Source organism: Helicoverpa zea, chromosome 29, assembly GCF_022581195.2.
Source record: "Helicoverpa zea isolate HzStark_Cry1AcR chromosome 29, ilHelZeax1.1, whole genome shotgun sequence".
NCBI lineage: Eukaryota > Metazoa > Arthropoda > Insecta > Lepidoptera > Noctuidae > Helicoverpa > Helicoverpa zea.
The window spans coordinates 2,049,841-2,072,256 of NC_061480.1; the positions used below are offsets into that span (position 1 = coordinate 2,049,841).

The 22,416-nt window shown below is 41.9% G+C and overlaps 2 protein-coding genes across 5 annotated transcripts; one reads left to right on the forward strand and one right to left on the reverse strand.

Moving 5' to 3' along the window:
* Positions 1-4,191: 4,191 nt before the first annotated feature.
* On the reverse strand, positions 4,192-21,537 carry LOC124644060 (aldo-keto reductase family 1 member B1-like). 4 transcript variants are annotated; one of them, XM_047183254.1, is made up of 8 exons: positions 21,392-21,537; positions 9,793-9,935; positions 8,354-8,495; positions 7,596-7,787; positions 6,998-7,057; positions 6,383-6,522; positions 4,714-4,869; positions 4,192-4,338 (listed from the first exon to the last, which is right to left on the reverse strand). In XM_047183254.1, exons 1-8 carry the CDS (start codon positions 21,461-21,463, stop codon positions 4,293-4,295), a joined length of 951 nt encoding a protein of 316 aa, XP_047039210.1. In that variant the 5' UTR covers positions 21,464-21,537; the 3' UTR covers positions 4,192-4,292. The 4 variants fall into 4 exon arrangements, with proteins under 4 accessions (XP_047039210.1, XP_047039207.1, XP_047039211.1 ...); XM_047183251.1 differs by lacking the exon at positions 21,392-21,537 and adding an exon at positions 20,548-20,741; XM_047183255.1 differs by lacking the exon at positions 6,383-6,522 and having other exon boundaries at positions 6,858-7,057.
* Positions 13,248-16,199, forward strand: LOC124644059. Its single transcript, XM_047183250.1, has 2 exons — positions 13,248-15,891; positions 15,989-16,199. Exon 1 carries the CDS (start codon positions 14,021-14,023, stop codon positions 15,746-15,748), a length of 1,728 nt encoding a protein of 575 aa, XP_047039206.1. The 5' UTR covers positions 13,248-14,020; the 3' UTR covers positions 15,749-15,891; positions 15,989-16,199.
* Positions 21,538-22,416: the final 879 nt, after the last annotated feature.

Sequence of the window (22,416 nt, forward strand, 5' to 3'; positions counted from 1 at the left end):
GCTTACAGCCATAAGGCCGTTTTTATAGAAAATTTGCATTTTTTTATTTATTTTTTACTGTATAGGAATAGGAAAACTTCATATTTTGCGAATAAAAAATTCTGTAATGAGGTTTTTCAAGTAGCAATAGATGATTTTTGTACAAACGTCAGCGAGTCAACTTACCCAAATCTGTCAAATGTTACCAATCGAACATTAGCCTTCCACTATTGTTACGGATAGTCAGAAGCCAGTAAGTCTGACGCCAGTCTAACCAAGGGGTATTGGGTTGCCCGGGTAACTGGGTTGAGGAGGTCAGATAGGGCAGTTGCTTCTTGTAAAGCACTGGTACTCAGCTGCATTCGGTTAGACTGGAAGCTGACCCCAACTGAGAAGGCTCGGCAGATGATGATATTGTGATAAGGTAGATAATCTATTGAAGACATTTGACAGATTTAGGCAGACTTAACTTTTTTGTATTTATTAAATTATAGTATAGTGCTTTTTTACATTACCTATTTAAAATTGTTGATGATCAATAGGTTTAAATTCTTTCTTTTTGTTAATATTTGCTGCTAAACTATGACACAAATGTCAGACATTTTTTTTACTTACAAAGACTATACTCTTTTTGAGTGAACACTAACTATAGTTCGGCCATTCAGAGAATGCGTTCCTGACACGTCGCGATTGAACTGACGACGTAACTACATTCATTGATTATTGATATAATAATGTTGTTTTAATGCTCCTCAATTGTTAAAACGGTAAACAACCAGCAAAAATATTTTTATCGTAACTGCAACGCCATTGCAAAGTTACGTCGTCAGTTCAATCGCGACGTGTCAGGAACGCATTCTCTGAATGGCCGAACTATAAAAGTGAACAATCTTGATACTTAGGACTTTTCACACAAATACATATTAAACAAATAAAATACTGCTTAAAATAATGATTCAAGTAATTGTCATTATTGTTTTTACATTGATTTTTTGCTATTGAAATTAAATTAAATACGTTAATATACTGGCTAATAAATGTCGATTTGCACAAAGAAAAAAACAAAGTAAATAGAATAAAAATGTTCGAGAATTAGAACACCATATAAAAGTCAGTCATTACCATAGATGTAATATACTAAACAAGATTGCGCACGCTCAAAATATATATTTACAAAAATGAACTCCATTCCAACGCAATAAGGTACTAAATTGGTAGCATAATATACAGAGGCAAATCCGAGCCGAGAGGGATAGTTAGAACGGAGGCCGTTTGTCTCTTTCTAACACCTTGCCAGCATAAAAAAGTATTGTGATCAACAGTTTTGTCTTCCCAAAAAAAAATTGAATCACTTATATTTTTATCTTATTTTAACAATTATAAGTCAACAAATTAATAACAATCGCATTAATTTATTCGTATTTATTATTAAAACATAAACAACATAAATTTTTATTTTGCTTTTTTTTATTTTCTAGCGGTAACCCTGAACATTCTTGGCGCGTAATCAGCATTTAAAATTTTGTTTATTTTTTTTTGTATTAAATCAATTTAAACTATTAAAATGGTGAAAAAGTGTTGCGTTTCTACTTGCAAAAGTGAATCCTATGGTGGTTGCAATATATCGTTCCACAGGTTAGCTAATAATAACATTTTCGTAAACCAAACAACTAGGGTGCCCATGAATTCTTGTAACGAGTCAAAATATGGGTGATGGATTTTAAAACTGTTGTACTATTGTTATAGCTTCCCAAAAAATGAAGAAAGGTAACATAAACGGTTCAGCAGTCTATATGTAAAGCAAAAATACAAAAAAAAACAGTCTTCACTTCGAATCTTCCTGCTTTTATACTGCTAATTCCCGCTAATTATTAAAAGCCTATATTAGTATTTTAAAGTCACAAACTGCGTAAGTTAACATTTCAACACCAATCTGTGTTTAATAATCTTAGCAAATTCGAATTTGTCTCACACAGCTTAATCTCATAGTCACCCTATTAGAAAGGGACAGACGGCCTCTGTACTGTTTCACTCGGCTCGTTTTTTGGGTAAAGGTGCGCAGTCCTGTTTACCGTATTATGTCTATGGTCATTACAAACAACGGAAATTCTCCCTTGAAAACTGACAGCTGACAACTGAGTGCCTAGTGCGAGTTTTGCAAGTTAACTTTTTCGATGCGAAGAGTATCATACCATTGAATCACGTAGCACTTATCTTAGAATTGTTTATTTAATAAAGAATGTCATCAGTACTTGGTCGTATTACACTTGAGCTCACTTTTGCGAGTGTAATCATTATTAACCGTCAAAATGAATGAAGATGTCATATCTAAATCATGTGACGTAGCATACGACTCTTTATTTCAATAGACTAATAATTACGTATCGAGTTGCGAAAGCTGTCAAAACTCGGAATCAGCACTCTGAGCAAAACATTCGATACTCCTAACTTTATCTCCGCTTTACACATGATGTTGTAAATTATGAAAACGAAAAATGACTCCTGTGGCTAAACCACTGAATGGATTAAGTTATTTTTTTTACAATTCGCCATAGAATATCATGAAGTATATGTGATAGGATTTAATGTGATTAGGTACGACACACCCGACATAAATAAGTTTTACCTAAATTATATGAAAATTGTTTATTTTTAGTTAAGTGTTTACTCAAATGTAGTAAAGCTTTACTATGAGCGAGTGAAATATTGTAAACCATAATAAAATAGACTGATTATCTAGCATTTTTATTAAAAACTTACTTTCGCCAGCGGTTTCACCCGCGCCCACTGGGAACTACTTCGCGCAAACGGATAAAAGTAATTTTTAGCTTTCCTCGATAAATTGGCTATATGACACAAAATAATTTTTGAAATCGGCATAGTAGTTTCCGACATTAGCGCTTTCAAACAAACTCTAGTTTATATTTAACCCTATTTCAAGTAAAATTTTTTGTTTGTACCCTAAAGGCTCCGAAACTTGAACCAATTTGAAAAATTCTTTCACTGTTGGGGCGCTACACTCTTCCCGAGTAACATAGGCTATATTTTATCCCGGTACGGGCAGTAGTTCCCACGGGACGCGCGTGAAACCGCGGTACTTCATAAGTCAAATATGGGTGAAGTCGCTGGGAACAGTTAGTATTATAAAATTCCAAAGGAAATATTGTAGTGATATTTAGTTTAAATATCAAATTCGGTATGATTTTACAAAGGACGAGTGAAGAAAGAAATGTGTAAGCAATATATTTTTTGATTGCTCAAATGTTGAACGAGGTGTAATCGCTAATACGAAAATAAATGTTGTAATATATTCTTTTTGGTGTTTTTTTTACCTTGCATACGTAAATCTCTGTCTCCAGTGTACCTACCAGTCTCTATGCCAAAGGACAATGCTCATGAAGTGTGAGAAAAAAACCCAGGCCCGGCGCAAAAGAAATGTAACTCAAATATAGGTAAAAATAAGTAATTAAATATTACATAGGGGGCATTATCGAAATCAGTGGCTATAAGTGTGAAATTGCTATTAGAATTTTAACATCTGCGCCACATTGCTACTCGAGATTTTAGAGGTAATATAATGTATTAGTAAAAGGAACAGTAAACAGATACAGTTGTGGTTTAAGAGTGTACATAATGACATGTTTATGGCAACTTCTCCACTACTTTTACTTTTACAAGATAATAGGATGGTAGAACTAAAACTATATGAATGTACTTGTCATTTTAATAATTACTTAACAGTCAGCGATTCTCTATTTCTAACACGACATGTTCCTCATGTCTAGCTTCACCCTAAGTAATATAAAACGCTCATGACGTGGGCGCAACAGCCCAATGTTCTCCTCCCATGAATACACAGAAGCTTATTACTTGCCATATTACTTGTTTGTTGTTACAGATAGCACTTTAATTAAACTATAAGTCCCAGCTCATGTTACCCCTGTAAAAAAATCAAATAGCAATTTTACACATATCGCCATTGATTTCGATGATGCCTCTGCAGTATTTCATTACTTATTATTACCTATAATTTAAGTTACTTTGTTTTTGCGCCGAGCTTGGGTTTTTTTGACCATTGTCCTTTCATCTTCATCGATACAGCAGTTTTACAAACAATAAAATTGAAATAACACTTTCGCTTTTAAAATAATCTATTAGAATTCAACACTTTTTTGTTAACTTTTGAGATGGAGATAAAAAATAAAATAATCGTTAAACATAGCACAATATATTTATTTCCATACATTTATACATACAAACATAATAATTATATTATTATTGCTTAGTGAAATCTTCACAGCTCTGCATAATCTTCAGAACTCATCGTTTTCAAAAGGATGGTACTTGTGTCCCAAAGACCTGAAAAAAGAAATAGAATTTATTAGTTTACAAATAACTGTTTGGCAAATTCGCTAGTAATAGTTCCATGATCCACGTAGGCGTAAAGATAAAGATTTTGTAATGTGCGTAGATAGAACTATTTCCTATGTGACTATATATCTATATGTATGTTAAAAATATTGTAATAAAATTGGTTATTCAAATATTAACATTCTTCCGTACGTCAAAGTTTAGAAAATCGCTACCTTCTTTTAGTCTAACTGATTTATGTCGAAAACTAGTTTTAAACGGTTTTAACTCAAGAAAAAAGTTGGTTAGGTTAGGGATCAACCGTTCTTGAGTTATGAAATTACATCGAGTAGTGATATGATTTTTTATAATAAATAAACTTACGCAGTCATAGGCACCAGTCGTCCGTTACAGTCGAAGGAGTCGATCAGACTGACGTCCTCCTGTGACAGTTTGAAGTCGAAGACATTAAAGTTGCTCTCGATGCGCGACTTCGTTACAGACTTCGGGATTACGATTACTCCGCGGTCGATTTGGTACCTGGGAACGAAAAAATAATTTTAATAATTATTTCTGGACACATTAATTAGATTTTTTGCTTTATTACTATTTCCGGCATATCTCAAGTATTTATTTCAACATTTTATTAATATAGTGGCAACAGAAATACGTCATCTGTGTACATAATAATTGTCTACTACAAACTATCATTTTTTTTTTGTGAAAATTTAAACTTTTTTGTGAAATAAACGCACAGAGGCGAGTACGCTGTGATCTTAATTTTACGGACCCCGCAGAACTCTTGCTTGAGCCATGGTTCAAGGAACCCGAACGCCTCGCTAGTTAACCCATAACTGATCGTTTTGGTCACGCCCACCATACTTATTTGACCTAGAAGGCACCTGACCTACCTGCTTTATCATGCCTTGTTTGGAACCCGCCCATTTTTTGCAAAACTAAAAAATGTCGACACATTTTTCAAGGAACCCGATCGCCTCGATAGTTAACCCATAACTAATCGTCAAACTAACCTGATGACAGCCCCGGATCTTCAATTTTTTTTAGGCGGGGCAAAAACTGAAAAATGTCGCCCCGCCTACCTACCTACTTATGTTTATTTTCACCAACGAAAGTCATTTTTTTGGTAGGTAAATGACTTAAAAAAATGTGTCCAAATAATTGTAGGCTCAAACTGTTGGCCAGGTTTAAGTTATAAAAGTCGAGACAGAATAATGCAATTATTGTAAAAATTTGTGCGAGCGAAAGAAGCGCGCAAATTTTTTAATTTTGGGACAAAAAAGTTAATAAATTTTAAAAAGCGCTGTAAAGTAACAAGCAGTCGGAAGCGCAAACTTTTTTGTTTTTGAGGACTCCATAAAAAATATTTTTTGCTACATTTGACTTATAAAATGTAATATAGCGTGGATTTGAGTCATGAAGTTATGAAAGTAACATATGTATAATATTGCGCGAGCGAAGCGAGCGCGAAATTTTTAGCCTACGACACAATATTAAGTGACTAAGTACATTGTAAAGCCACGCACTTTTTTTGAAGACTCACAAATTAAACTGGGAATTATGTACAAATAAAAAGAAACCGTGATTAGAGCGAGTGCCATTTGTGTTCGTTGATTCGGTGCGTCAATAAAAATGATAAACCATCAGAAAAACAATACATACGTTGTCATTTAGTCGCGAGCGTAGCGAGCGAGAATTTTTTCACTTATTTGGAGGATGTTAAAAGTGAAAAATAATCAAAATGATCAATTAAACAAAGCGAAGGCGACTTTTTTAGAAACTTTGCTTGTCAGTATCATGATACAATGGAACTTCCTTATCAAACGGGTGTAATTTTTTCGAAATTTCCTGGTGGTGGGGCGCCCCTGAGACATACACACACCCTACACCATAGGTTAAGACGGCCCTGTAGGTAACAATTATGGTATTCTGTGATGTAGGATTTAAAATCAGGCAGCCGCCTGATTTTGCCGCCCCCTGAATTTGCCGCCCGGGGCATGGGCCCCGGCTTGCCCCCCCCTAGATCCGGGGCTGCCTGATGAGCACTTGAGCGACAGTCTTGCCGAGTCTGTCAGCAATGGCCTTGAGTTTTGGGTCATCCATGAGGCTGGGGTCTCCTGGCTTGGCCCAGGGTCTGTCAGGTGACCCCAGGGGAGAGTACGCTGTGATCTTAATGTTAACAAGCTATGTAGGCTTGACAGATGTGTCTAGGATGCCGAACGCCTCGTTAGTTAACCCGTAACTAATCGTTTTGGTCACATATTTTAACCTAGAAGGCCGGGCCTACCTACTTTACTACGGCATTTTTTGCAAAACTAAAAAATGTCGACAGATTTTTTAAGGAACCCGAACGCCTCGTTAGGTAACCCGTTACTGATCGTTTTGGGTTTTTGACCTAGAAGGCGCCAGACCTACCCCGCTTATTTTTTGTAAAACCAAAGAACCTCGACATATGTCTCAAAGAACCAAAACGACTCGTTAATTTACTCGTAACTGATAGTAAAACTAACCTGATGAGCACTTGAGCGACAGTCTTGCCGAGTCTGTCAGCAATGGCCTTGAGTTTTGGGTCATCCATGAGGCTGGGGTCTCCTGGCTTGGCCCAGGGTCTGTCAGGTGACCCCAGCGGGGAGTAAGCCGTGATCTTAATGTTGCGCGCCTCGCAGAACTCTTTCAGACGGCGCTGGTTTAAGTAAGGGTGACATTCAACCTGTGGAGAGTTTTAAAGTCACGAATTAATTAATTTACAAGTTAAACATTTGTTTTTTTTTGCAAGTATTTTATAGATTAAAGACTTGACATCAATATGCTAAATCGAATTAAAATGTAGACTAAAAATATGGAAAGTGTGATTATTTTACTATAATATGATTAAGTTAAATTAATACTAGCTTCTGTCAGTGGTTTCATATGTTTCAAGAGGGAACTATTTTTCGCACTAGGATAAAAATAAAAAGTAGCGTATGTATTATTCTGATATATAAGCTAGGTATATACTTGCCACGTTACATTAAAATACAGGTGGTATAATGCTGAAGATATGTGTAATTATAAAGCTGAACTTTTTGAGTAAGTTTGTTTGTATGCGGTAATCTCAGAAACTACTGGGCTGTTTTTTCTGAAAGTTCTTTCAGTATTAAATAGTCTATTCTTCGAGATTATGGGCTTTTTATCCATGAGCGAAAAATACTTTCCTTAAGTGAAACCACGAAAGGAATCATGTTTTTATATATTTTTTATATGCATACCTGGTTAGTGACGGGCACAATGTTAGCATGCTCCAGCAGTCTCGCGATCTGCTTGCTATTAAAGTTGGACACTCCGATGCTCTTGGTTAAGCCTTCGCCCACTAGGGGCTCCATCGCTTTCCACGTGTCTACGTAGTCGACGTCGGAGAACGCTATGTCGTCGCCCTTCTTGGGGAAAAGTTCGCCGTCTTCCTGTGTTAGTTAAAAAAATAAATATGAAATGTGGGCGTTTCAAGACTTTGAAGAAAATATTTTGAAGCAGCAACAATGAAAAATTATCCACAGCAGCCACATCGGTATATAATCTAGAATAGAGTTTTTATAATATTTTTTTTTTTATAATAAGCGCATATCGAAATGAGGGAATATTTATACACAATCTGGGCTTATATACACGATATAATATGTAAGTATAACTAAAGAAAAAGGTATCGTATCTTTAAGTCTAGAATAATTATCTTGTTTAATTTCCGATTGTGTATAAATACATGTAAAAGTCGGAGAAGTTAAAAAAAAATTGTATTTAATACTGGATTATAATTTAAAAAAAACTAAGCGATTTATCCTGATGCAAGAAACTCCAAATGGTTGGATGTAATTAGACTTCCTCATAAAATCAAATGAGAAAAATAACTTCAATATACAAATTTTATTTTTTCTCAATAATCATAAGATTAAGCAGGGGGTGTCAAGTACTTTGATGAAGTAGTAGTCTTTTTTTTAAGTCGGCCAAAAAATCCTTTTTCACCCAAACCAACCTGATAAGCCTGTGGCCAATGAATGAGGTAGAGGTCCAAATACTTCAGATTGAGGTTATCCAAGGTCTTCAGCAGAGCTCCCTTCACCAGGTCCGGCCGGTGGAAGGTGTTCCATAGCTTCGAGGTTATGAATAGATCCTCCCTGAAAGGGTAGGAACGTTGTTGGTGTTGGTCTGTGGTTGGTGGTTGGGGGAATGTGTGAAATACTAGCTTTTGACAGTGGTTTCACCCGTGTCCCGTGGCAAGTACATATACGGATAAAATGTAGCCTGTGTTACTGGGAAAGAGTGTGGCCTCCCAAGAAATTTTGTAATCAGTTCAGCAGTTGCGGAGCCTTTTGGGGGCAAACAAAAAATCTTTTCTCAAAAAATATAAAGCTGTTTGGATTTAATATTCGCTATATCTAAATGCTAATTAACTCATTTATCGAGGAAGGCTACTGTTTCCGTATTCTCGGTACCAGTGGCGAGGCGTCCGTATAAGCCGATTCCCATCGGCTTCCCTTTCGAATTTCAAGAAAGAAGCATAGGTATAAGTTATAATATAGGTATAGGTATAATTAATATAATCATTTAAACCACACAATTTAAATATGTAGGTATAACAAAACGCCTACCACCGTAAAAAAAATTGTCTATAAATTACTTGAAACATTTGCTCCTACTAAATAAGCCGGTAAGCGTCTCGGCTTCCTCCCCCATACAAAACTACGCTTGCGTGACGTCATCCACGCAATGTCAATGAGTTATTTTGGTAAGTAGATAGTTTGCATCAGGTTTCTTTTTAGTGTACCTACTTTTAAAACTTAACTAGGATAGCATTGGTCGCATTAGACTGTTTTCTAACAGATTATTTACTTTAGGAAGAAACTTGTTTTTCAAGGATATGTTTTGAGAATAAAAACGTGTTATAAAACTCGGGCACGCCGCACGGGTGAATTATCTATCAATATTAAAATTACTAACGTCGTGACGGATTTATGAAACATGAAATGTATTCCTATACGATAAATATCAATGGCTAACAGGCCGTTGTAAATTAAATAAAATGTATTGTTTCTAGTGCCAAGTTTTCTCAGATTCTAGTAGTTTATGGAATAAAGTTTTATAGATATTAATAATCTGCAGAATTCCTCGAGAAAACATGATCAAACTACCAGTCTCTCAGTCAGTGCTGAAAGGTGGACTGAGAAATTACCTCCATTACCTCTCCCCCCCCCTCCCCAGATTTTTTGCTGCGGCTTCCCTATTTCAATAACCCACCCTTCGCCACTGCTCGGTACAGTTCCCGCGTATTAAGTTTGCCTGATCGATACTGAACCCATCTGAAAAACTATTTCAGTGTTAGGTGGCCAATTTATTCAGGAAAGCAATAGGCTCTTTTTATCAGGGTACCAGTAGTTATAATTCCCAAAAGACGCGGGTGAAAAACGAACTTACCTCTTAACAGTACCATCAGCGATTTTAGCAGTAATAGCAGCACCAACCTCCTTCTCGTTACCATAGACAAACGCGCAGTCTATATGTCTGTATCCAATGTCTATGGCGTTCTTCACGGCTTCGGTCACTTCACCTGGCTTTGACTGTGAAGGAAAAAAATATAGTTTTGTGAGGTACGCTTCGCTACACCACCCACAACATGGGATTGAAGACCGCTCGCGCCGAACGCGTTATATTTACGTTCGTGCTATCTCGCTCGCGCGCGCATCTGTCTCGTTTCTTTTAGGTACTCACAGAGTCTTATCAGAGCGTTCTTATTGGACAATCGCGCGACGCTCTCGCTTGAGCGTTAACACTACTTCGGCCCCTGTTATTTTAGACTTAAGCTCGTTCTGTATTTACAAAATATACGATATACTATACTCTTCTACTTTACACCATCATTGCTGTTTTATTTATCAACTTTACCTGCATCGCTGCTACAGTTTAAATCATCTGCCTAGCCTTTTCCCAACTATGTTGTTGACTATTAAAAATATATTGAGTTAAGAAAATATATTTTTATTGGTGGACTGTAATTTGCAAGTCTTTCCCAACTATGTTGGGGTCGGCTTCCAGTCTAACCGGATGCAGCTGAGTACTAGTGTGTTATATGGAGCGACTGTCTATCTGACCTCCTCAGCTCTATTCAAAAAATAAAAAATAGCCTATATACTTTCTCAGGTTCTACATAGACCAAATTCCATTCAAAACGGTTCATTTGTTTTGTCGTGGCAGTGCGAAAGAAGTTAGGCCTCATTTACGGAGACGCGGGGCGTCACGCGTTGTGTTGAGCGGCGCGGCCCGCACTGAATTCAAATATATGAGTGCGTTTACGGAGAAGCGATTTTAGATGCGTTTGTTTGAATTATGGCGTTTTTTGCGGCCGAGCCCGCGGATGGCACCGACGCGTCCCACGCGGCATTTATCGCAGCGGCGTACGCAGCGGCAATTCTCGATGAAGTTACGTCCGAGGCGGTATCTTCTGTCAGTCTTATTTATTTAGATTTGATGGAGGCGAGCGTGCGCCGCCGCGATGCCCGCCGCGTGCTTCGCTACACGCTAACTAGAGGACTCGCCGCGGGCGCCGCGGCGGGCACCGCCACGCTTCCCGTCTCGCTTCTCTATGAACATGGTCGTATATTGCTATAAGTTTGTGTTTACGCGTGCGATGATGCGTGTCGCTTCACGCGCCGCCCCACCGTAAACAGAAAAAACGTCCGACGCGCCGCGAGACGCCACGCCACACGCGACGCGAGACGCCCCGCGTCTCCGTAAATACGGCCTCAGTCAGACAGACTTTCGCATTAAAAAATATCAAGGCATACCTAAATATTATTTTTGGGCGTGAAATACCTAAAATATTCAGTCATTTGGGGTCGGCGCAAAATATATATTTTTTTGTATGTCTCCTGTTATACGTAAAATACCTAATACTACAAGACATATTTAATTTGTCATGTTTTTACACCAAAAAATTGATTTAAACTATAAACATTATCTCATGTCAACCGTTATCTATAACCCTAGGCTTGAGTTATCTGAAAACACATAAAATATAATCATGAGTATTGGCACTGTATTGACATGCCATCTATGTGTATGTACAATTCTATTATTACCTAATATTATAAACGCGAAAGTATATATGTGATGATGATGATGTCCTCCTAGCCAATTGTCGGCCACGGCGGCTGTTCTCATTTAAGGAGATCAGCCAGCTGCGCAGGACATATTATAGTGCACGAACCCTCATAGCGCGATGGGACGGCAATCCGACACTACCGGAGAGAGATCAGGCGCAGGACCGACATTTACGTGCTCTGCGATGCACGGGTGAATCGACCACCAACTTTCAGGCTCCAGGCTGCTTTGTGAAAGTTTCTAAAACCCACAAAGTGATTTCGGCCTTTTTTTCTTTTTTTTTTTTCCGACGTCAAAAATCATCAAATGACCCCTCCCGCTGTGGGTTAGCAGCGGTGAGGGAGTGTCAGACTCTTACTGACTAAAAACCGTCGTGTTCCGTCATAGGCCTTTTATGTACCAGGGCCGTGGTATCTCTTTCGAACAACCCGCAGCCCCGGCAGGCCTTGGCCCTGCTGGGCCCCGCTGGGGTTGCTGACATCTCTTTGAGGAGCGCGTGGAACAACGCGCGCCGTCGACACGGGTCTGTCGTCTAAGTAGACAGAGGGACGATGAGCCACCCGAACTCACCGCCCACAGACCCACGCCTACGGTGGCCGGGAGTCATCTCGCGACACCCGGCGCCCATGGTGTCTACCTGGTCCAGCGCGGCGGCCGGGATGAGAGGTGCGAACTCTCTGGCGTTCCGCCTCCTCCTTCTCGAGCATGACCGCTTCGCAGAAGGAGGCGACGGCATCCCTCTCCTCCGAGCCACTCCTCAGAGGGGACTTACCGCCACGATGGTGGCGTGCCCTAAGTGATTTCGGCCTGACACAGGAATCGAACCCGAAACCTCAAGAACAGCAGTCACGATTGTGACTAACGGACCAACGAGGTAGTCTTATCTATACTTCTATCCTAATATTATAAAGCTGAAGAGTTTGTTTGAACGCGCTAATCTCAGGAACTACTGGTCCGATTTGAAAATTTCTTTCAGTGTTAAATAGCCCATTTATCGAGGAAGGCTATAGGCTACTTTTTATCCACGTACGGGAAGTAGTTCCCACGGGATGCGGGTGAAACCGCTGGCAGAAGCTAGTTTATTATATTAGTATAAATAAATAGTATCCCTACTAATATTATAAATGCGAAAGTAGCTCTGTCTGTCTGATACGCTTTCACGTCTAAACCACCGAACTAATTTTAATAAAATTTGGTACAGAGATAGAGTTGACCTTGAGAAAGAACATAGGATAGTTTTTATCCCGGACTTTTGAAGAATTCCTTTGGAAACGCGATATAACCGAACTCTACGCGGGCGAAGCCGGGGGCGGAAGCTAGTATAGTGCCTGGTAAGCACTTTAGAACAAGGTTTGTTTTAGATAATAACACAAGGGGGCTTAAGTATACTTCTAATATTATTTTATCATTTGATGACATGTTGATAATGTGTATCAGACAGTTATAAGTGGTATTAGTTAAGTTTTAGACTTGTTTAGATCTATAAAGCTAAAATATACAAGGTTTAAGCAAAACAACCTTAAAGAAATATAGGAGAATTCTGGCATCTGCCTGGCCTTTTCCAAACTATGTTGGGGTCGGCTTCCAGTATAACCGGATGCAGCTGAGTACCAGTGTGCCACAAGGAGCAACTGCCTGTCTGATCTCAAACCAATTACTAGCAACCCAATACCCCTCTTGGATGTCAAACTTCTTGGCTTCTGACTACCCATGATAAATATGTCCAAATGTGATCATTAATTTTCATAGCCATTCTATATGTATAGTTTGGGTGACGTTCTCCCCAGCCGCCTCCAAGTGCGTGGTACAGTTCGAGCCTGTAACACCGGCGTCACCCGGGACCTTAGGTCGCAGGGAAGACTTCGGTCTCGCCCTCCTGCCTATGCTAAGAGCTGCTTCTCCCCCATCCCACCCCTTCAAAGTCCTGTCGTGTGCACAGCGCACATACCCATCCCTCGCACATACAGTCACTTCCAACCCCAGTCAAACTCCTAACCCTTTCCCAGTTTTTCCCCCAACCCCTCCACAATCCAACTCCACTCCTTACCGTGATCCTTGTGACTAAGTGGTTGCGGGCCCGTCCATCACTTATTCTCTGATGATGGCGGGTAGGAGTAAACAGTCACCTGCGCTAGGACCTGCGCAGTCGAGCGCCGTAAGTGGGGATGAAGGAATCCTGGGGGGTTGAGCCAAGCGGCGCTGGCGGTAATGCGTCCGTGCGGCAACACGCCCCCTTTGGTCTGGATTTCACGCGAAACGGTTGCCCTACCTTAGAGCCATGGGTTAGGGAAATGGCCAATCGTGTCCCGTCAGAGGGCCACAGGCGAGGGACGTGGGGTCCGCGAAAGCCGTCCTTGGGCGGCCGTAGCGGTGGTGAAGGTCATGCTGACGGTGCAAGTGAAGGTTGGAAGTCGGGACTTTCTGCTCCAGACTCCAGCCTGATCGAGTGCCCGATGTCGCACTGTAAGCCAGCCTCGCGTTCCTATATCTACCGGGTAGTCCTAGCGTGCCTACCTTCAGTAGGGCGCTCCCAGTTGCGGGCTCCATGGAGGGTGGGAGCTCGGTAGATGAAACTAAAATAATCAAAAATATGGATAACAATAAAATAAATTTTACCGGCGTAAGGGTGGAGTCAGCGAAAGCCGACGACACTCCTACGACCTGCGCGAACACCGCGCATTCTGCCCCCGTGGGCAAATGCGACAAAGGTCCAGGCATGGCGAGAACCGTGCCGAAGACCAAACGTCAAAGCAGGAGGAAGGGACCAGGTAAAGCTGGTACCGACTCCACAAACAGGGCGAGGGTTATAGGTACGGGTAAAACCAGTACCGACCCAAGCACCCCCGTGACGGTTCCGTCGGCGGCTCACCCCCTCGGCGGTCCTCACATAACACAGCACACCGAGCAAATTGCTCCACATGCCGGCACCTCCGGGCCATCTGCCTCCGTCAACGCGGATACGGTAACCCGGACTGAGGACTACTTCTCCTCCGCATGGCAGGTGCAAAAACGCAAGGGCAAGGGGAAACAAACTCCACAACCCCAACGCCCTAACCAAAACCAACATGGCGTGAGCTCCAAGAAGAGGAAGATCAACCCACGCCAGCGCAGGCGAGCGCGCATGAACGCGAACGCCGCGCCCGACACACCAGCTCTACCCGCTGCCCCAACCTCCGGCCAGCCATGCTTCTGTGCCGGTGGGCGTACACAGGCCCAGGCAGGCGAAAGCCGACCTGGACCGAGTGGTCGTCCGCCGGGCGCGGGGGCCGGCAGGCCGGTGAAGGAAGGGGACGAAACAATAAGCCCTGCAGGTGAGGTACAGACAGCTGCCAAACGCGCTCTGAACGAGACACTTTCGCCCCGTGGGAAGCGCAAACGACAGTGCCTGGACCCGTCCAAGCGGGCCACTCCTCGGGTAAGCTACGCTCAAGCAACCAAGGAGTCCCTGTGCATCGCAGTTACATGCGGCCACACCGGGATCCTAACAAAGGACGTAGCGGACACGATACTGACGGGGATACAGAAGACCATCCTAAAGGAGGCATGGTCCCCGAACAACAAACAACCGGGGCCAGCTTTTAGTGGTAAGCCGGTTTACACAGAAGGCGTCCTGAAGCTGTGGTGCTCCAACGACCACACTTTGACATGGCTTCAAAAAACCATCGCCGACTTGGCCCTTTCAACCGGCCACCAGCTGATCATCAAGAGCCAGTCGGAAATTACACGAAGGATCAGGTGTGGCATCCTGATCCCTAATGAACAGGGGGCCATCACCGACTCGCGAGACATCGGGCGGATTCTGGCATACCAGAACCCGCAGATCGCGGTCGACAGGTGGGTGCTCCAAAGACAGGAGAAGCAGCAAGGCGCCAGCTTTGTGGTGGTGGGAATCCCGGAGGAACAAATCGCGACCCTGATGAAGTCCGGGCGCCGCCTCGCCTTCGGGCTGGGTGCGGTGTACGTGAAATTCCAGGGTCACAACGGCAAGTTTGCCGATACTCCGCCGGGATGGGACCCCGCCACTTTCACCATCCAGAAACAGCCTGGCACAAGTACCACGACCAGCGAGGGCGCTGGCCCCACCGAGGGCCCTGCGGTGCCCGTACCCGCAACCGTCCCCTCACAGGACGACGACCCGGAAGAAGCCCTTCTGACGGGTTCAGACCTGGAGGGGGACGAAGTCGAGTCCGGGGACCTGCTGGCCGGGCTACAGCTTGGAGGAGACGAGGAGGGCGCAATCTGCGATGGCGTCCCCTTCTTCGTCGACAATTAAAATCCTCCAAGCAAACCTCCACCACAGCCAAACCGCGACGGCTCAGCTGCGCAAATGGTTGGAGGTTCAACACACGGCCATTGCCCTAATCCAGGAGCCGTGGGTCAGGGCCGGCCAAATCAGAGGACTCTCCAATCTTGGAGGTAAGATTCACGTAGACATACATCACGACCATCCCAGGGCGTGCATCTATACAACAAAAAACATAAAAACACAGTTTTTATCAGATTTCTGTTGCAGAGACCAATCTGCCATCTCAATACAGCAACCTGCTTTAAACATGGAGATCACCCTCGCCTCGGTATACATGCCCGAAGCAGAGGAGCCTCCTCCCTACGACCTCGCCCGCCTGGTGAATCACTGCGAGAGAGAAGGGAAGGAAGTGATTATCGGTACTGACTCCAACGCACACCACCCTTTGTGGGGAATGGATACACACAACGATAGGGGTAAGACCTTATTTGATTACTTATTCACAACCAACCTATCACTAATAAACACTGGATCAGAACCAACTTTCGTCACTAGACGAAGTCAAACAATTATAGACCTGACTCTCGCATCAGAGAGCGTAGCGGAGCTAATCACAGGATGGCATGTCTCTAAGGAGGCATCTTGCTCAGACCACAGATGGATCCGCTTTGACCTACAGGTCTGTATACAAGAAACACCACCGAAACGGAACCCACGCAATACGGACCGCGCGACGTACACCCGTACGCTCAGCACCAAACTTGCGCAACTCGGGGACCCTACAAATTACGTGGACACAGAACAAATTGACGAACAGGTAAGCTACCTCACACAGTCAATGATAGACAGCTATCAAACAGCCTGCCCCGAAACTGCATACCAGAAAACACCAGGGAAACAACCATGGTGGGGTGCGGAACTAGAACGCAGGCGTAAACAAGTGAGAAAAACTCTAAACAGAGCAATGAATACATGTGCCGACGAGGATTGGGACGACTATAAGGCGGCCAAATCAAGGTACAAGAAATGCATCAGATTCCGAAGTACCAGGGGATGGCGCAAGTTCTGTGGTAACATCGAGTCCTGTCAACAAGCAAACAGGGTAAGGAAAATCCTAGCACAACAAAACACACCTGGTCTGGGCACTCTCCGAAAACCAGACAACACACATACCACATCGCCGGAAGAAACGAAGCGCGTCCTAATTGAGACCCACTTCCCAGGATGCGTTTTCACGCAAAATGTAGAATGGCATGAGGTAACACAAACACCAACTGAAGAAGATTGGTCATACGCACAAAAAATCGTCACAATGGAAAAACTCCATTGGGCAATTCAAAGCTTCCACCCATACAAAGCAGCAGGTCCGGACGGAATCTTCCCAGCGCTCCTGCAATGGGGAGGACCATACATCTCATATAGACTATTAAGACTAATGAGAGCATGCCTGGCTTTTCGATATGTCCCCAAAAAATGGAGGGAGGTCAAAGTAGTCTTTATCCCAAAGCCAGGTAAAGGAGACTACACAAGCGCAAAATCTTACAGACCAATCAGCCTGACATCCTTTGCTCTAAAAACCCTGGAAAGGTTATGTGAGCGAGAGCTGAGGGACGGTGCGCTAAGAAACAACCCCCTGCATCCGAATCAGCACGCATATAGCTCGGGGAAATCAACAGAATCAGCGCTTCATCTGGTAGTAAGCCGGATAGAGGAGGCAATAGAACAAAAAGGCATCTGCCTTGGCACCTTTATAGACATTGAGGGAGCCTTTGATAAAACAAACTTCGTTAGCATAACAACGAGCTTACTCAGACACAGAGTTAACCCGATGCTAACTGATTGGATCACAAACATGCTCAGCAAACGCGTGGTACGCTTTGAAGATGATGACAAATCAGCACTAATAGCCAGAGGATGTCCACAGGGAGGGGTACTGTCCCCGCTCCTGTGGAATCTAGTGATTAATGATCTCATCACAAAACTAAACGCAAACCACGACTACACAATAGGTTATGCGGATGACCTTGCCATCCTCATCTCAGGCAAGGTAACTGACACTATCTGCAACCTTACTCAACAGGCCCTACGAATCGTAGAACAGTGGTGCAGGGAATTTGACCTTTCAGTAAACCCCACCAAGACTGAGTTAGTCATGTTCACAAACAAACGAACGTTGGGACCGTACAAACTACCTAAACTCTTCAATACAGAACTCAAACTATCCAACGAAGTCAAATACCTTGGCGTCACTCTGGACAGTAAGCTGAAATGGAGTAATCATATAGACAATAAAGTAAACAGAGCCAGCATTACCTTTTGGCAATGTAAGAAAATGATAGGGAAGAAATGGGGCTTATCCCCTAAGATAATACTATGGCTATACAAAACAGTGATCCGCCCCATGATCACTTACGGCGCCTTAGTCTGGTGGCCCAAAACTGACCAAACTACAGTCGCAAATAAACTGGCGCGAGTCCAAAGACAAGCCTGCATGGCAGCCACAGGTGGCATGAGGACAACACCAACGGCAGCGTTGGAAGCCATGCTAGGTCTGCCGCCGCTGAACCTCTTTGCACAGCAAGAAGCAGCAATGACGGCTCTAAGACTCAAAACCCTTAATCTCTGGAGCAAGTTGCCTACAAAACACACAACTATACTAAACAATCTTTATGCAGACTTTCCCATTATGCAGGCTATAAACGACCGCATACCCAAAGTCTTTATATTCGATAAGAAATACAGGATCCAACTTTTTGAGGATCATCGTTACGAGGGACATAATCCCAAAGAACTAAGAATTTTCACCGACGGATCCAAAACAAGCACCGGCACAGGTTCAGGCATCTTCTCAGAAGACCTAAACATACACATATTCACACCCCTAGGAGTACATAATACAGTATTCCAAGCTGAATGTATAGGCATCTCCCTAGCGGCCGAAGCAGTCATAAAGCGGGAAGTAACCGGTCACTCTATCCGAATACTCTCAGATAGCATGGCAGTAATACAGGCCCTAAGCAAACACTGCGCAAACTCCGGCCTTATACACGAGTGCCACCAACGGTTAAACAAGGTAGGCAGTTTAAATAACATAACCATTCAATGGATAAAAGGACACAGTGGCTCCCGAGGCAACGATGCAGCGGATGAGCTGGCGAGAAGGGGATCAGACCAAACAGCAGTAGGACCAGAACCCATACTGCCACTCCCCTTCGGCCACCTACGAACACTGGTAAGACAGCGTACTAGGCACAAACACAACCACCTCTGGACTAACCACAGCGCGTGCAGGCAGGCGAAGATGGCCCTCCCGACCATCAACGATCGCCTCACTAAACAGCTGATGGGCCTATCAAAGCAGAATTTACGTAAGTTTACGGCAGTTCTAACTGGACACGGCTCCTTCAATAAACACCTCTATGTTATAGGAGTTACAGACAGTCCCTTATGCAGAGCCTGCATGGGGGAAGAAGAAACAGCGGCACACGTGCTACTAGACTGCCCTGAAACCGCCATATACAGGGCTAAGTACTTCGGTAACCCAGGTACTATCCAAGAGATAGTCAGCAGAATTAAACCTCTGCTGGCTTTTCTCGAGGAGTTGGGGTGGATCGAGTGAATAAACACCCATTATCACCCTCACACGCAAAATACGCGCTTTGTCGTGGAGTTGCGGAAACCAGCCCGAGTAATCTAATCTAATCTAATCTAATATGTATAGTTCATCATCTGCTTAGCCTTTTCCCAAATATGTTGGGGTCGGCTTCCAGTCTAACCGAAAAAGCTGAGTACCAGTGCTTTACAAGAAGTGACTGTATATGCATAAGTATGGTTAGTGATTAACTACCAAGTAATAAATTAACAAAATAACTGCCCTTTGTCCGAAAGGTCAACTTGTAACAATTTTATGATACGATACTACAATACTTGTGACATAAATGATAAATGAAGATCGAGTACCAATTTGTTTGTTAGTTTGTTGCCTAGCAACTGTTGGTTCAAATATGCCTCAAGTGATTTAAAGAACATAATTTGTGTTAGATATTTATTGATTTATTAACTGAAAGAGTTCAAGGGAACTTACTTTAAAAGTATACGCCCACAAAGTACAGGATCAATAGTAGGTACATTAAGAATTCATAAGAGTTTGTCATACCTACTAATTATACTGAAAAAAAAAATACCTCCAATAGGTAATAGTAGATATATTATATAATCTTACTAGTATTAAAAGAATAAGTCTTTTAATACTAGTAAGATTATAATATATATAAGTCTTTTAGTACATATTTTGGTCAGATGGTTGTCTTAGTTGAATTTATGTTACCTAATATGTTACCTATTTACATTAAAACAGTGAGAAAATTATTCTGAAATATTTATGTACAGCGTGAGAAAATAATGGTTAGAAACCAGTTGTTAAAATTCTTTTCAATGAAAAATCTACCTTCAGATTTGGTAATATAAAAGTTGCGTGGAAACCGGCTGTCATGGTATGGGCATGTGATGCGAAGGAATGACAGTCATGTTGTGAGGAACGTTCTGGGCATGAACGTGGACCAAAGAATCAATGGATGTTTTGTGTCAAAGTCGATATGGTTAGAAAGAATGTTACTTGTGAGATGACGGCAGATAGAAGAGTATGGAAGAAGAAAACATGGTGCTCTGACCACAAATAATATTGGGATAGGGGCAGAAGAATGATAATGATTCAATTTCTATATACATGACTCTGTATTATAACTATTATGAGCTACATTTAGCTTAAGTGAAGCCGGGTTTTCACCTAGGACTAATAATTTAAGAAGGTCAAAAGTTTTTGTTACCTTCCAAGTACCGATTCCAAGAATGGGTATCTCGTTTCCATTGTAAAACTTGACTTTAGGCACTTGAGAAGCCATGGCGCGGTTAAAATACGTTCTAACGAATTGGAAAAGTATTTTGGTTGAGTATTAATTGAGTATTTTCACAAATTAAACCCGGATACCGGCTGCCAAATACAAACAAAAGTTATTTTTGACAATTTTGTTTGACAGCCATAGAATGGGTTACCAGAATATTTATGCAAAACTTCTCTTTTTGATTTACCCCACTAACACTTATTTCCTACAAAATTAATATTCCGGTATAAAATAGAACTTGTGTGTTTTCTAATGCGAATCAGCGAATATATCCTAAATATAGTTTTCTAGTTACTAACTATATTTTGTTGCTTGGGAATTTGTTGCGCCACTTCTTTCCAGCAAAAATACACAGGAAGTGGTGAAGGGTGGGCGTTTTGGAGGCTGTCTTTTGTTTACGTTTAAAAAGTGCTGTTTTACAGCCAAGTTTGAATAAATGAGTTTTAGTTATATTGTGTGAATATACTACTCTCTAATTTGGCTGAACATTTTCGTGATGGGTAGCTTTGACCCGGAGAAAGGGTATAGGACTTTTTATCCCCATAAAAGTACGATACGCAGTGCAGTCTGGACGTGGGTAGAATCTAGTTTGCTAATACTATTTTGAATCTAGGAGTTCGTGCGTTAGTAGGACACGAAATACCTCGCAGAAATGTAATTCTAATATAGTAAAATACTCTAAAACTTTCCATCTTCGCACTGTGTTTTAGAAAGAGCGTTAACTTGATTTTAACAAGATTACAATTAATAAAATAAATAATTAACTCACCTTCCAAGTGCCAAGTCCCATAATAGGGTATTTCTGTCCATTGTTAAAAGTCACTGTTGGTACGCGCGCCATTTTGAACAACTGTGCTCGGACGCGACAAAACTTACAATGACGTATTACGTTCTACCAAGGCTAGGTTATCATTATCAATTTAATAATTGTCATTCTGTTAGACTAGCTTTTTTCCCGCGGTTACACTCGCGTCTCGTGGGAACTACTGCGCAAGATAAAAATTCATTTACTTAATCAATGTAGGCTGAAAATCAGCGCTTATTGAAGGGCAAATTTACAGGACAGCCCCCAAAAATGCCCGCCCTTAACCACTTCCGATGTGTTTTTGGTGGGAAGAAGAAATGGTGGAAAAAACTCCCCAGCAACACAATTCTGTTATGACCGGGATGAAATATAGCCTATGTTACTCGGGAAAAGTGTAGCTTTACAACAGTGAAAGAATTTATCAAATCGATTTTATTTATTTATTTCTCAACCTTACCACTAACATTACAGACAGGTACAATCCAATGCGTTAGGGAGGCACTTATTTAAAATACTAACTAGCTAACTACTTACAAAAATAAAATAAAAAACAAACAACAAAACACAAGATATTTACACAAAATAAATTTAAAATAAAATAGAATATAACAATACAATAAAATAAAACAATAATAACAAAAGTATGTCCTATAATCCTAATCTAGTTTATAACATAATATAAACAAAATCATCCTTGCGAGTTCACTGAACTGACACGAGAAAATGTCTATATTGTTCTGGATTTCGTTAATAGTACGGATCGCTCGCATGAGAGGTGTTTTGGCCAGTAGGTTGGTCCTGGCAGTCGGCACTGCCAGCAGTGGCGGGCGCCGTCGTCTCTCCACATAGCGGTCCGGCACACAGAGACACAAGCACCGTAGTACGCCGGGATTGTGTTCCTTGCCACGGAGTAATTTAATAATATATAATATAAGGGCAAATTCTCGCCGCACCTTTAACTGGTTGTACCCGACCATACCCAGCACGAA